Raw genomic sequence first — 17,063 nt, forward strand, 5'->3', positions numbered from 1 at the left:
GGCTTTATTACGTAGTATCAGATCGGTGCATTAACTCCAGTACTTCCCGATACCGATACCAGCGTTTTAGGCAGTATCGGAGCCGATACCGATACTGGTATCGGTATCGGAACATCTCTACTCTAAAGTCACACGGCTGTTAAGATAGTTTATGCTAATGTGATGTTGATGTATACATATATTATTTTTTACAACAAGAAATAAAAGAACTCTTGTTCTTTTGTTTGTCAGTATTGTGACTTCTTGCAGCCAAACTATTACTAAACTACTCATTTTTATTCTACTCTGACATTGGCGACCAAGCTTCAGTTGCTGAGCCTGTAGTCTATATCCTTTGCGTTCCACTTCCAGGATTGCTCCGGTGTTGCAGGAAATTCCGCCGGATGCATGTATTTTCCGTTTCCTTCTGCTTTTTTTGTGTTGGAATTTTACATTTGGTGGACTAATGAGGACCATTGTTGACTGCTCCTCAGATCTCTGCAGGGCAAATTGAGACAGCTAGCTAGACTATCTGTCCAATCTGAGTTTTCTCTCGCACAACTATTTTGCAGCGGCTCATGACGATTCTGATTGGTTTAAAGAAATGCCATTAAACCAGAGCACATCCATCCCTGAATGCTATGTGGAGTAGCCAGACCCTCCTTCAGAGTGCTTTGGAGGAGGGTCTGGCAAAGCGAGACTACAGGAGTGACTGCTGTCACGATTGTTTAACTTCTTTATCACATCTCTAATATTTGGACAGCGTTCAATGAATCAGATCGAACAGCTGATGTGCACAAAATTACCTGCTATCTACAGCAAACAAACACTTTATTACTGAATACTAAAGCAAAACATGTTAAAGAATGAATGACATAAACAAATGGGAGAATTCAGTTTAGATGGCTGAAATGTTTGTTTTAGCTGTTGCATAAGAATATTTTTTGGGAATCTCAAAGGAAATCAAAGCTTTCTGAATTTGAAGAGACTGCACTCTCTTGCTCAGACAACTTTAATAAATGAGTCACAGTTCATACCATCCTCCACTGAAAGGGAAAATCCACTGGCAACAACACACGACAAATGTTCCTCCTGTGATTTTATGAGGCGTGTCTAATCAAGCAATTACAAAAGCTCCCTTTAATAATACCTTTATTTATTTGTTTTATTGGTAATGATGCTTTCACAGGTAATTGCAAAACCTGAAAAACTATTTCATACAAGTCTCTTTTCTCCTTCCTTATCCATCTGTTACTGCAGGTTATATTACATTGTGCATTTTCAAATACCCAACAAAGGAGCCAAGGCTGACTTCTATTTTTATGTTTCAATTTGTCCAAGAAGAAATGCTGCAGATGATCAAGACAGACATTTGAGGCAGTGGTTCATAATTGTCATGGGATGAAACCTAGGTCTGGTAGTAATTAATTGGTAATTAAAGTAACATTAATTACACAATTACACTTGTAATTCAGAATAATAACTTGTTGAAAATAGCATGATTACATTGAAAAGCAACGCAGTCTCATGAACGGGTTAGCACACTGACCATACATGGTCCAGCCATATACTAGGTTTTTACCTTGTCTTGTTTTTCAGGTGGCGGTTTGCCAAATTTCCGAACGTTTTAAATTCAATTGTTGTAACTTTACATTATATTAATGTCACTTTTTACTGGATGTTTAGTGTTTTTTCTTTTACAATTAGCCTCCATTTTGATTATGAAAATATGTACACCACTTCAAAAGTGGTTCTATTTATTTTAATAAAAGACAATTAAACATATTTAACTATTTTTCCAATTGAAAAAGGTATAAATAATTGATTAAAGTTGCATTATACAGAAAAAGGTATTATTGTAATCTAGATTTTATGGTGAATGTGGTGAAAATGTTATTTGTAATCTAATTATGCAATCTAATAATGAAATTTGCTGCCAAGTTGCGAAATGGTTAAACCCTATTTTTTCTGTTAGTGGAAGTCATTAATTATCCTCCATTCAAGCCTGTGCTCAGCATTTACTGCAGAATATGATTATGTAATGCTGACTGTGTAATAAACACACACCTTAGGAAAATGAATACAAACTAAAGAGGCCCTACCACCAACTGGCAACCAGCCCACAGCGGTGACACAGCAGGTTGAAGAAATCAGTTGTGGTCTATGTACTCTGAGATGTCAATCATTGATACATTAAAAACCCACACAGAGAAAGAACCGACTGCACCTCATTAAATAAGTAGTAAAGTCATTTGAGGGAGAGAGGAGGCAAGAAGAGGGACAGAGAGTTGAAGTGACAGGAGAGGAGAAACAAACAAGCTAATTATTATGGTAGATGCTAGTAGCATACTGTAACTATAAAGCAGTTTTGCTGTTGAGCCTCAAATCCTCAGTACTCTGATTCCAGTTTAACTCATCCGTGTTTGAAAAGATTTTAAAAACATTACCAAACCAGAAAAGGCAAAATCTTCTGAGAATTTTTTTATGCTTAGTTTAGCTGAAAGACTTCAGTGCATATCATAATAATGTTCTGTATGATATCTTTACTGCATACTTATAAAATATTTCAGTTACTGGTTTAATTTTAATCTTATTGTATTTTTAAAGTGACTTTGAAATATGTGTCGAGGGGCCGCAGATGAAAAAAAGGCCTTTTGGCTAACTCTAAAACAAACAAACTGGTTAAAGTAAGCCTTTGAACAATTTCATCTTTGAATCATGCTGTTGGGGTGGCAGGTACATTGCATGAGTGATAGGAAGTGAAACATTCGATACAGGTCGAAGACCACTGAGGAAGCAACAGGCAACATACAAGGCAGTGGTGTACATCGCTGCATGTATATATTACCACCACACCTCGAAGATCAAATTGGCAGCAGTGTGGTGAAGATGTATCTGCTGTTCTCAGAGGGCATCAGAGGCAGAAGAGTTGATCTGCAAGGAAGTGTTTCCTGGGCCACAATTTCAAAGAAGAATCAGCCTTTTAACCTGAGTCTGCTGATTTATAGTGTATCGTGTAAATGGGGGCTTCATTAGTATCTGAAGAAAAGGCATGAAAACAAAAACACCTGCATGTACAGAAGCTTCGACTTCTGTTATTGTCATCTAGTTAAGCTTTTCATTTCACACATCAGTTTATCTATTAAAAAAAGTGATTGTACACTGATTGTTCTAAAGATGTGTGTGTGTGTGTGTGTGTGTGTGTGTGTGTGTGTGTGTGTGGGTGTGTGTGTGACAGTATCGCCATCTTACCGTTGTGTGACATGCCGACATTGAGGCATTTCTGGAAGCGACAGTATTGGCATTTGTTGCGGGACTTCTTGTGAATGCGACAGTGAAGATCACAGTGATCGTACACCAACTTTAACCTGATTGTACGTCTGAAGAAACCCTAAAAGACAGAAAGACAATAACGTCAGATATTGTGGCTAAAATACCCCCCTTTTCAAACATTTGTGTTATGCATTTACCTATTTTAATGTAATAATAATTCTTTTCTTGAGAAAATAAGACAATAAAAAGTGAAAAACTAGAAGAAAAAAAATCTTCTTTTCGTAATACTGTATGCATCTATGAATACAGAAAAATCTGTATTACAGTTCAGACATGAGAGGAGAAGGTGGGACAGAAAAGAGAAAAAAGTGAAATGGCAATGTTCGGAAGAGATCCACTTTTTCCTTTGGAATTCAGTTTTAATTTTTTTTCTACTTCAATATTCATTATGTTGTTGGTAGAGTAGCTCCACAGAGACTGATAGATGCACATTAGATATTTGGTTGTTTCCAATCTGTGAGGAAGTCAATCATACGGCCCACAAGTGTGTTTAAAAGCAGATTGTGTTTCAGGGTGGATTTGTGCTTTGATGTTTTCAACCTTAGGACCAAGGGAGCCATAATACTTGCGGTTATCTCCGCTAGTAACTATGTAGCCATGGTCAAACTACCAACCCACACTCTAACTACACTAAAACTATACGCTATCACAGGTTTGCTGATGGCTGTGGTGTTTGTCTATGCTGACTAAAAAAGATAATGGAAAGATGTAGACAAAACAAAAAAGCTGAAAGGATGACGAGGAGAACTGTATTCACATCTGGACTTATGGGTGAAGGCTGGTGTGTTTGGCATTTGTATTATTACGATCCACATATGTTCTTTTTTAAATTGTAGGTTATTTAAAGCAGGAGGAAGTTAAAGAGGGTCATGGCTCCACCTCAATAAAGAATGTTTTCTGTTTTGAAACAATTAAGTGTTTGCCTGCTTGGCTGACCCCTTCTTCTGGTGAGTCTCCCCTGAGACTTTAACAGAACAATGACTACTGTACCTTAGCTTCATTCAGCCTCTGAAGGTATAGTATGAAGTGCTTTGCACCTTGTAGCAAATCTGACACAGTCCTGACAGTGTCAGAGAGGTGCTGATTCAATCCTACGGCCATGGTCAAGGCTGCAGTTGGTGGTCATTATAATTGTACAAGAGATAAGGCTGGTGATATTCTGTATTTTACTTATTGTGAACAAATCCCATGAAAAGTCCCAACCAACAATGAGTTAGTCAGTGTCCCAATACCTTCAACTTCCCATCTGCCGCTATAAAATGGTTCATTCCTACTAAACATGGAAATCTTACTGCAGTTTTAAGAAACTCATTACTCAAGCAGGAGTAAACACTGTATTTGTTGGATACCATATTTAGCCAACACTAGGGCTGTACCGATGTTATTTTTTTTACATTCAAAGCTTTTAGTTAGGTTTTACAATTAAGCTTTGAATGTCTGTCGTCATATTTTATGACATCATCCCCCTAAAAAAAAAAAGAAAAATCCTTGAACAAAATCCTTAATTTCAATAAAGTGATTCATCGGATTAAGTCAGTATTTTTTTATTAGATCAACTTTCCTCAATGAATATAACTCGCCAGTTTTGTAAACATAAATACATGTAGGCAGCATGCTAATCCAATAAGGGCATAAAATAATATGAATACCCTTAGGCTTATAGCAACATTATGATATGACAGAAACAACGCTCTGGAGTTATTGGAAATGTTTGGATCCCAAGAGTCGGAAACAATCCTTTCATTCATTCACTTGAATTAGAAAGTGTGTCCAAACTTTTGACTGGTACATTTACTACATTTCTGCCTACATTACAGTATATTGCAGTTTATTCATTTTGCAATTACTATACACCTGTCTACCACAATTATATGTTAGTCTATTTCATATATGTTATATGTCATCTCTAAATTTTAACTTTTGCATTATTTTGTCTCAGATTCTCATGTTTTACTTTTGTGATTTTCTTTTCATACATTTAATGAGCATTGTAGGAGGGAGCCTGAGAGCTAAGATTTTCATTGCCAATGACGCTTCTCTGTAATTGTTGTGCATATGACAATAAATAACTTAAAACTTGAAACTTGTGGTTTGGTTTGCTGGCAAGTACTGTATTTACAGCAACAGGTTGGTGTATGTGAGAGCCAAAATGAACCACAGTGCCCATGTTCTTGGTAATAAAGAATAAGAAAAATGTCACTCAGTGTAAACATGTCGCTCACTTATGTGTTTTTAACGTTGTTTGGGGGAATAAGATATATCAGGCTTTGGTTACACAGGCAGTACTTGTTAGTAAGATCAATACATTGTTGGTTTTGATCTTTTCATGGGATTTGTTGACAATGAGAAAAATAGCCAATATCACCAAATTTATCTTTTAAACATTGTATTGCATTGAGTTACATGGAGTTCATACAGGTTTTTTTTCTATTTTTATGGTCATGCAGGGCATCAAGGTTTCTTTTTTCTTTGATGGTATCAAAGTGAAAGTTTTATTCCTATAATGTCAATAAATTAATGCTACATTCAAAATTATAAGACTATGTTGTGTCTGTGTTTTCAAAAGATTACTTTTTATTTTAATATAAAGTCATCTATTTGGACAAAATCTACCATATTCTATTAAAAGTCTTAGGGTGGGGGTGAGCGTTCTTATTCTGCAGACACGTTTTGAAGGTTATGGAATAGTATCATGTATAGTAGCTTTTTATACCAATTTCTCTGGAATAATTTCAGACCTGTGAAAATGTCTTGGAACCACACTTAAGAAAGGATACATAGAACTGCTGCTGTTTCTGAAACTCCATCTCACATGTCTTTGAAGGACAATGTAACAATTTAAAGCTCCTCTTCTTATAATGTCTCAATGTTTCAAAGAAAATGGAAATATGTGTGAAACTTCCCCCACACACTATTAGTTATTTATACTCTATTCTGACAGAAAGACATAGAGACAGACAGAGAGTTTAAGGGGCTGGGTGTGCATCTGTGGAAGCATAAGCCTATGTTGAGCCCTCGCAGAGTGGAAAATGTATGGGGCTTGTGGTTAGAGTGACAGACATCAAAAAGATGAAAAAATGCATTAAAGAATTACTATTCCACCAACATGTTTCACCTTACACAGTGACACACGGTGACAGAAAAAGGAAGACAAAACTTTTGCAGTAGAAATTGTTACACACATTACCATTTCCTGACAAGACTCTAGGCTGGTATGACTCAATTTTTTTCTTTTTGATCTTGAGCATTACTTTTTGAGAGCAGCAATCAATGTATTCTCCACTAATATGCACTGCAATTCTGCCCACTTGCATTCCCAGCCTCCTTACTGTGAGGTTTTGCTGCTTTTCTTTGTCTTTTGTGTTTGAACCGTGCAAAAAAAAAATCAGAGTGACCTTGATTAACTGAGACATGATTAATGAAAATAGTCACACGTTTTAGCCCTAGTCTGATGTCATCTTGTGTTTTAAACACTGACTATATATAATTCCCCAGTTTGTTTATACGTCTTATTTTCATCTTTGTTTGTGATCATCTTTCAGTCCTACCTTACAGCCCTCACAGGCATGGACACCATAGTGAAACCCCGAAGCTTTGTCTCCACATACACGACACTCAATATTTAGTGCTGCCGGCGACGTATCATCCTGGAGCTTGGAGAACATGGGACTGTCAGAGTACTGTGGAGGTGACTCCGGCTCCAGCTTGATCAAATCTGATATCAAAAACATCATCAGGCAGGTAGGACACCAAGTAGGCAGACTGATACAAAGCTAAAACTTACTTCATCTCATATACCCATTTTCAGGTTTTAGGCTCAGTTGGTTAAACTTAGTTTCTTGAAATGGGCATCCTGTACTCTCTAACAGGCTAACAACTATTCTCATGTTTACAGCAAAACTATAAATCAATATCTTGACCAACTCTCCTCTAAATGTTGTACCTTTTTTCTTCAAATTAAAGCTCTTATACAAGGACTTGAGCAAATTATTCAGTTTTTACCTCCTGCAAGTGAAGTTGGGTGTGCATTTAACCTACATAAAGAAACTAGATACTATGTTTTAGCTTTGGTTAACCCAATAGACAGACTTACTGTGTGTGTCTGGTTCCATCCTGTAGCTGTGCATGTTTGTGAAGTCCATGTTGGTCAGTTGTTCGTCATTCTGCGGCGGACTGGGGTCATAGGGCACCCCGGCAGAGGAGATGGAGGATACGAGCGGGGGAGACAGGGAGGACGGGATGGAGGAGGAGATGGAGGCGTAGTCTAACGTGGACAAATGCTTCATGTCGAGAGAGTGGGAGCTGTCGTCCAGCTCTGACAGGTCCACGGCGCTCAGACTGAATCCGACAGGCCAGGCTAGGAGCTGCTGGGTGTCTACCATGTCTACTGTGGAGAGAGATGAAGCAGTGACATGACAGCTGATGCAATATCCTTTGCTGACTGTATGTGGCCTTGTGAAAAGAAAACAACACCAGAAGAACCGAAGGGAGGAGGGGAGGAAGAGGAAAAGTTGGAGAGAGAGGATGAGATTAAAAAAGGAGTAGAGAAATAGGGGAAGGGAGAAAGAAAGATGACAACGAAAACATACATAGACAAATCTACATGCTGCGTTACACATAGTGTTAATGGGTAAATACGAAAAGAGTCAGAAAGTCAGAAAATCCCAAAACGTAATTCTTATACACACACACATACACTCCACACCAGGATGAGTACCCTCCAGCTCGTTCCTGAAGTCTGTCTATAATCTAGTAAACAGGGTTCAGATTGTGTCACAGCGAGTACAAGACGAACTTTGGCACTAAGGAACGTCTTTTCTGCTCAAAACACCGTCTTCCTCTGTTGCTGTTTGGGTGGCTTGCTATGTGATTGCCCAACCAAAGGACACAGTGAGCAGGACTGTTTGAGCCTCTGTCTGGGGAGTAGGATGTAGGATTTTAGCTTTTGGAGTGGAACAGACTGCACCTTCTGAGTGGTGAAATGTGTTACTGATTGTAAATTAAGAACTAGGCTGGCATTACAAATTGCTGTAACATTGCGCTATCTGGAGCCCTTTACAACCTCTTGCGATTTTATTCTTATTCGTAAATCTTTAAAAACAGGTCACACATGTTGTAGTTAGTAGTTTAATTAAAATAGGCTAAATAATTATGAATAAAAAAATTGGAAACTGCATACAGCAGCAGGGCAGTGCATTTGGGATCGACTTAAAATAAACTAGAGTGCCCATGTCCATCATAACAAAGGAACCTGTCAGCAAGCGAAGTTGTGTGGCTCACTGATCTGTTTTATGGTACAGAGGAATAAACTATATCAGACTTTAGCTACACAGACGATACCTATTAGTGGACTTGTTAGTGGACTTTATTGTTGGTTTTGGTCTTTTCCTGGGATTTGCTGACACTCAGAAGAATATAGTATACCATACTTAGTATGCCTTAATAAACTCTGCTACTTGAAAAATGAATACATTCACCTGAAATATGTATGAAAAATGAACTTCATCAGCATTTAAAAAGTCTTGGAAATAGATTTCTGCCACACAGTTCTCTCTTTGCAAACAAATAAATGGAGGCCCTTCAGTCATTCTAATATTTAACTTAGATGGTCAGACATTGTTGGAGAGAGGTGAGCCGAGATGGTCAAAGTCCAGTCTTCAGAGGTTACTACCATTCACACAAAAGCAAACCACGTACATGGCTATATAATCAGGGGTACGTTTGTTTAAGGTTGTTTGGTGATGCTGTAGAATATCTTGTTCATGTGATGTATTTCATTGTTAAAGTGGCTTTTCTAAACTACAGACCCTACAGCTATAAGTAAATAGTTTGAATCTGTTTCAATCTGTAAAAAAACAAAAAACAGTTAAGAGTAAGAAACTAAGGCCAGACAGAAAATATGCTATTCTTAGCTGTAGCACTGAAAACATACAGTACATCTTTAAAAATGGATAACACATGAAGGCAGAATACTTTTTCTAGGAAGAAAAATTCTGATCTGTGTGTCTTTCTGTCAGCTTGAATTCTGACCTTGATTTAAACTGAAGAAACTCTGAAAAAGAAAAAAACAAACTAGTAATATCAATAGAGTAAAAGGTCTGTGCATTGAACCACCTGACCTGCCAAACAACCTATTGTAACCAACAAGAGTCTCAAAATAAACCTCCTCTAATCAACCTTGAGTGCCTGATTTAGAAAAAAATGTTACAAAGAATGCGATGAATTATGCAACAGTACAAAACTAAAATAGCAATACTCAGATGGCACAGCAGCACCAGGTATAAAAATGGCTTGAAATGGCTCCAAATTACTTGGCAAAACATCCCTGTGCAGCAAACATCCTCTTCTCTCAACTACTTATTGTTTCCTTTTTACTTGTTTGGACTGTGGCAACGGGAATCAGTGGCCCGGGATCCACTTCAAATTCACATTAACTGTGACATTGTTTCAGAACAAGAGAAAGAAAGTGTGTGTGTGTCCGCAGGCTTTAGCTTCTACTGTCTTGGAAGCTGCTGTGGGGGAAAATGCTGACTATTAATAACCAGGGAAACCTGGTTATTTTTCTATTTGTTGGCGGGTAGCCAGCCGATTCAAACCCAAAATAGATGGAGCATTGGAGCGACTTGTGTTCTGGTTGGCATCAAGTCACCATGGGGACAGAAATCTAGTGGGAGAGAGCTTGAGAGATTAAGAGTAAGAGAGAGATAAAGTGAAATGGGTGACAGAGAGCAAGTCCCCAGACCACTTCAAGAAACCAAACTGCACCCTAGAGGCTTCAAGAAAAACCCCTTATGTTAGGAAACTCATGCTCTGAGCACAGCTCTGAAACACAACTTAGAAAGTAAAAATGGAAGGTGGCTGCAGCCTGGTAGTTCAACCAAGGTGCTTAAATAATGTCGTAATCGAGAGTAAAAACAAGTTTATACTGTAACTTCTCTCCTGAGAGTGTTCACAGAAACACTGTATTAGAAAATCCACTGAATTCAACGTCACATCTGTGAGTGCTGTGTGGACAAACCTGTCAGACATTATAAAGGGTGACAGATGATCAGTAAGATTTACACAGTGTATTGTGTTTGCAAAGGTGTGTGTGTGTGTGTGTGTGTGTGTGTGTGTGTGTGTGTGTGTGTGTGTGTGTGTGTGTGTGTGAGCATGTGCGTGACATTTATGCCAGTGTCTCCTGCCAGTTCTCAGATTTCCACATGTCAGAACTCGTCTTCTAGGTAAGCATGTAGGAGTACTTTCTATCAGCTCTTGCCTCAGTCATGACATAATAACAAAAAGGCCAACGGCAAACTAGCAGGCAGGTCTGGTAAGCTACTGTAATGACCAGACAGACTGGCGGTGTGTGTGTGTGTGTGTGTGTGTGTGTGTGTGTGTGTGTGTGTGTGTGTGTGTGTGTGTGTGTGTGTGTGAGCCAACACATACAGTAAAGAGCATCAACATTTCCATGTAAAAGCTTTTAAGGATCTTTGAATGGACAAAGACAGAGGTGGGAGTGAAATGTACAAAAGTACCGTATGACAGCTTTATCATTAAAACAATGATAATACAGTTATGTCAACTTCAGGAGAGGAAATGATGTAGTTCTCCCAGTCTGAAAGCAGCAGTTCAGGAGAAAACAGATGAAACCAAGAGGTCAAACAGAAAAAAGTGAAATCATTCCTTCAGGGACAAAGTTGCAAAACGTATGAAATGTTTCCTAACTTTTTAATATTTCTTCACAACAGTAATGATTCAGTCCAAAACGGACTTAAGCAAAGGCTGGGGATCAGATGAATGCACAGAAATAGTTTTATTGAATTTATTGAATTAGCTTTCTATCATCTAAAAGGTTTATATACAAATAGTCCAAAGAAGGAAAAACACAGCTCAACAAAAAGACTAAGAGAATGCAAAAAGCTTGCATGAATAAGCATTGGAGTCAGAAAACATCCAGTATATCATCATCATTTCTGAGGGTGTAAAAGCCTCCTACACTCCTACACAGTAAGTGATCTAACAGTCAAGCAAAGAAAATGCACAAGGTAAGGAGTAGTTTAGGACACGAGAAAAGCAAACACAGAAGCGCCTAGTGTATTTAGTAAAGTGAGAGACAAAAGGCAAAACCTGCCCCGCTGCATTCAGAGGCATTAACACTCTTATCTTCCCTGTTTGAATAAAAACTATGCTCCCGCTCTGAGGGTGAGAACTACACCACTAATTTCACAGCAGACACTCACTCGATCAAAAGCACTGTTGGAAACATGTTTTAACATTTTGAACGTATTTAGTTGGAAGTTAATTGAGGTGCTACATGAAAACTCAAAAATTTGGATACAATATATACAAAGGAAAACATGTTTATGATGGTGTTTAAATACAGTGGGGTTTTTCATACATCATAACTAAGCAAGCAGGTAAATATAAATATGTGCCCTCTAACAGAGCTGTATATGCTTAATTTAGCTCAGTCTAAAACTTGACAAGTTTTCTTGCTGTTGCCTTTATAACATCCTGACGACAAAATGACAAGTTGCAGAATATTTCCCCTCCAAAGAAAAGCTTGTTTTTTTGTTGTTGTTGTTTTTTCTGCAATGTAAGCCATTTGTGTTATCAGTCCTGTGTCTATGAATGTGTGACACACAGAAACAGAGAGAGAGAGAGGGAGAGAGTTAGTGCACAGATCTCTGTGACTTCCTGACCTCTTCATGTAAAACAGCGTGTGGTTCAGTATCAGTGACTAAAACAAAGAAATGCCCGCCTGCACGTATGCCTCACAGTCCCCACAATTTCTTTGAACACAGACTAAGTGTGCTTGATTTTTTGCCTGGCTTGTCCTGCATGAGGAAACTGTGGGACACAGTGAAAAGATATCATGTTGGTGATGCTAATGCTGCATGCTTTATTGGTAAGTAGCTGATTTTGCCAAATAGCAGACGCTCAGTGTCAGCAGGGTATAAAAGCTGCCTGCCTCACTCTTCAGGAAAGTAGCACTTTTTTTTTACTCTGGAAATGTGAAGCCACTATGGGCAGAATCACCTGAAAGGGCCTTCCCCTTTTGATCAAACAGGAGAGCAGTGGAAAACCAAGTGCACACAAAGTGTCAGCCAGAGGTCTGGACTGCCCTCTCGACAGAAACGAGAGTCTCCTCGTGTCTGAAAACCCACTCGCTCAGTTGGTACTGAATTTACTCATGAAACTTCAAAGCTTGGCACAGAAGGAGGTTAGAAATCATAATCTCTGTCTGCATGGCACAGCTCTGAATAAAACAGTACCCACTCTCTGATTTCTATTCGTCAAATTTTTGTTTCAACATCCACAGCTAGGAAAGTGGAGTACTGATAACACCAGGTCAACCTGACGTCAGATTCAGGGGAAGGCAACACTTCTTACAAATAAAATTCAGGAAAAAAAAATAGCTTTCTGCATTTTAAACAGCATAGTCATCTACATATTTTACAAACATGCACACAAAGGTTTGAATTATTATACAACTGAAGATATTCTTCAGTTGTATAATAATCCTAAAATATCACAACTACTGCATGTCTTATTCTTACTTAAACCTTTTTATTTCAAGAGTACAGGCATTTACACAAGAACACAAAGTAAAAGAACGAAGACTCACCACCTCACACAACCTAGTTACAGATGTTTGTTTTGCTCATTTTGCACTCAAGTGTCATAAAATCTATTAACTGCAGGGTTTTGAGCTCACTTGTGCTACCAAATATCATGAAAATCTTGCACACAAACACAAGCAAGCTGATTGGGCGATGAACTGTCTGAGAGAAGGCATACTCCATATCAGACAAAACTGGTTGACCTAGTATCACCGATAAGCACTGACGCTCCTACAAAACTAAAAGTGGAAATCGACTCAATCATGCTTACAGTAAAAGCACAAATGTATTCATTGCAGCTATCTGACAGCCTATAGCCTTTATCAGATATAGCAGCAGACTGGTCTTTGCATTCATTTTCATCCTATATAGGATCCTCATGCATTGATTCAACATGATGAACTGAATGACAGTGACACACACACATGCACACAAACAGGGTTCAGGACAGTCCACTCACCCTGTTTCTCCCGTTTCAATTCAGAGTGTTCAGTGTCAGCTCACTGACCAGCAACCAAGTGACAGTGACAGGAGAAGAAACTGGTGTGTGTGTGTGTGTGTGTGTGTGTGTGTGTGTGTGTGTGTGTGTGTGTGTGTGTGTGTGTGTGTGTGTGGTCATGTTTTTCCTCAGGAAGTGATGACCGGTAGAAAGGGAACTACACACATTTTCTTTCTCTGCAGGGGCTGGGCTCAGCAGAAGTTCAGACAGCTAACTATCATGTGGCCTGTGTGTGTTTGTGTGTGTGTGTGTGTGTGTGTGTGTGTGTGCTTCTCTTTCATTCCTTATTTTTTTATGTGTGCTTGTCTCAGTGTAATCATACATAATATACTTGTGTATGTGTGCCAGTGTTTTTTTGTATTTATGTGCTCTTCTGTATAAGTGTGTGTGTGTGTGTGTGTGTGTGTGTGTGTGTGTGTGTAAGGTGGTAGACATCATATGCAGAAGATTTCCTGTTGCTTCACTCACAGGCGACCTCACCATGCCTCTCTAGTTGCACTTCTCTCCCTCCGCTCAGTCACTCAGTGTCGATGTGATAGCGGTGACACACTTGCTTCTGCCTCCCCATGCAATACCAACACAATTCAAGCCTGCTAGTTCTCTGATTTATTTTTAAAAATCGGAATAGTGTAGGGCAAACAGATTTCAGCATTGTAGCAAAAACCTCCTGTAATTCTTATTTGTATTCAAATATGGCAGATTTAGCATGTTACAATCTGTGCATACAGCACTGTAATAGTAATGATTGGCAAAAAATACGATAAATTGTCTGATTGACCTGCTTTTATGTATTGTTTTATTGTTATTTTCAAGTGATAATTAAACATTTGGCTGAGGGACAACACTAACATGCTTACAGTGATGATAATCAATGTGCATTGCCCTTTCAAAATATGAATTAATAAATAAAATTAGGACAAAACAGCATCCGGTAGAGTCATTTGTCTCTTACTGTAAATGTGTTCAAATTCTACTTAACAAAATACACCGTAATGATCACACTTATTCCCAGACCAAACAAGAGAGAGAATTGGTTTCTTCTAATTGGTTATGACATTGGGAAATGTCTGCCTTAATTTTCATTTGTACATAATTACGTGACAATACAGGGGTGCACAGAAAATTACAAAGCAAAATTTATGTAACAAACAGTGATCCTGAAAAGTTATTTTAACTGAAAAAACACTTATCAAAGAAATGATTCAGAAGATACAGACTCACTGACTAAGTGAACAACTCAGAGACAGAGAGTCTCGGCTCATCATGCAACCATCAGTCATTTAGGGTGTTTTAACATATAGTTCTCTTTAAACGAACCAAACTCAGTCCTCTTAAAGTGGACCAAAAAGTGGATCAACAGAAAAGGGACTCAGTTCTTTTTGTGTTCACATTGTCAGTTTAGTTGAAAGAAGACTCAGTTCTCTTTCTGGTCCACTTCAGAGGAGGTCTGAGTACGGTTCGTTCCAGAGGTTCACATATGCACAAAAAATGTTGACTAATAGGTCTGGGTTATTTTGGAGAACTGAAACAGACCAAGTGTGAAAACACCCTTACTTACAACGGTCATGTTACCCAAATAAGTCAGGGGTGGACAGGTAGGGTCAAGTGGTCTTACATTAGCTTTACAGTAGCTTCCACTACCCTCAAATTACAAGTGTGCACTGGGACAATAATCCTTCCAGCAATGCAGAGACAATTAGAAAGAATGTTGAACTGCACATTTTCCAAGAGGGAAAGTCATCATTTCTTTTAAAGATTAAGATACAAAAAACACATTTGATGATGTTTAGATGAGGTGACTGCTTAGTATCTGATATGTTATCTTGATGAATTAAACTGAATTTGATCACCATTGTACAGATTTAGGATTTGAATTTGTAGATTTAACTGTTACATTTTAAGGCCATGCAAATGTTAACCTAAAGGCTTCCACAAAGTGGCTACCTACACCACAACAGATCTACCACCAATGTATTAAATAGATGCAGTACAGTTGGTTGAAACATAAACCTTAAGTACATGTTGAAACTGCATCTGAAAAAACTAAGGTGTGGTAATAAACTGTTAAAAATGACTTATGAGATCGTACAATTGTTTTTCCATCTTGCAAGAGACTTGTGTTTCTGTACATAGAGTTTTGCATTTTAGTGTGTTGTGGGTGCTAAAACTAATCATGTATCAAAGAGAATCCATTATCAACGTAACCGTAATATTAGAAGACTACAATATCCAACACAACGCCCCGTGACACGTGCCAAGAGCTTGTTTTCAGTAAGGCAAAGTGAATAAAAAAGCATTTGCACTCTCAGTTGTAAACATGGACACCTCTTTACCAAGACTTCACCTCTGATGAGCTTCACCAACCAAGCAAAACTCTTACTCTGTGTTCACACTAAAATATTCATAAGTGGAAGCAGGCACTGTGGTTGATAGCTGATTGCTGCTAACCCTGTAGCCGTTTTCGCTGAGAGGCTGCATTGTGTTTTTTTGGTAAGCTAGAGGAAATGTGAAACTAGAGCCTGGAGACTGTGTAATGTAAAAAGTCAAAATGTGCACAATTTTTTTTAGTCTTAGTCTTAACAGAAAGAAACACTTCCTGAACAAGGAAATACAGATATAACACTTTGGGCAATAGGTAGGCTACAATCGCAATCATGTATGAGGTAAACTAGACTAGTTCAATATTTCAGGAAATGGGATTTTGTTTTTACTTTCTTCACTGAGAGTTAGATGAGAGGATCAATACCACTTTTGTGTATGTGCACTATGGAGCTACAGCCAGGAGGCGATTAGCTTAGCATAAAAACTAGAAACGGGGAAACTGTTAGCCTGGCAATGTCCAAAGTTGAAAATATTTAAATACATCTGCCAGCCCCTCTAAAGCTCATCAATTAACATGTTGTATCTCATTTGTTTATTTTAAATACAAACGTAACGTAAAAATTATGTTGTGGTTTTTATGGGGAATTAGGGCTCCAGGTCTAGAGTTAGTGCGCAGATATGAGAGTGGTATTGTTCTTCTCATCTAACTCTTGGTAAGAAAGCTAATAAGCATATCAACAAAACTGTTGTGGCTCTGTACTAAAACCTGATGAAGTAATAAATACAGTCATTAAACACCACACACTTTATGATTTTATCTCCCAACTGTCAACAACAGACACAGATTTGAACTGACTCGATTGGACTTGGTCTGTTCAGTTGTCACGCCCAAATCATGGTTATAATCAGCTCAACAATCGTAATGCATGTCCCTGCACTGAATTAGCACAAAAAAACGTGTTTTAGCTATAAAACACACACACAACTACAAAACAAAACAGTTTTTAACATCATTCACATCATTAAATTATCCATTGTGATGGGAAGGATACACACACACACACACACACACACACACACACACACACACACACACACACACACACACACACACACACACAAACACAGATGTTCAGGATATGTTGTACATTGCTGTCAGAATCATAATGTGAGGGGGACATGAGGGGTGGGCCTTGTATTAATAGACTACAGGTTGACTGAACTCCCATGAACAGCACTCTGGGGGATTGTAAAGAAAATATCGAACTCTTTCATTCATACAAACATTTAGGGATAAAACACATTATGCTGCATACATCTGCATA

The 17,063-nt window shown here is 38.3% G+C and overlaps 1 protein-coding gene across 1 annotated transcript in view; it reads right to left on the minus strand.

Annotated features, from left to right (window-relative positions):
• Positions 1–17,063, minus strand: part of pparg (peroxisome proliferator-activated receptor gamma) — a 35,032-nt gene that overhangs the window by 6,973 nt on the left and 10,996 nt on the right. The window contains exons 2-4 of the mRNA XM_078248832.1: positions 7,406–7,699; positions 6,861–7,027; positions 3,232–3,370 (exon numbers count right to left, since the gene is read on the minus strand). Coding sequence (XP_078104958.1) covers positions 3,232–3,370; positions 6,861–7,027; positions 7,406–7,699 — 600 coding nt within the window. The remainder of the gene's footprint in view (positions 1–3,231; positions 3,371–6,860; positions 7,028–7,405; positions 7,700–17,063) is intronic.

This window comes from Sander vitreus, chromosome 4 (assembly GCF_031162955.1).
Source record: "Sander vitreus isolate 19-12246 chromosome 4, sanVit1, whole genome shotgun sequence".
Lineage (NCBI taxonomy): Eukaryota > Metazoa > Chordata > Actinopteri > Perciformes > Percidae > Sander > Sander vitreus.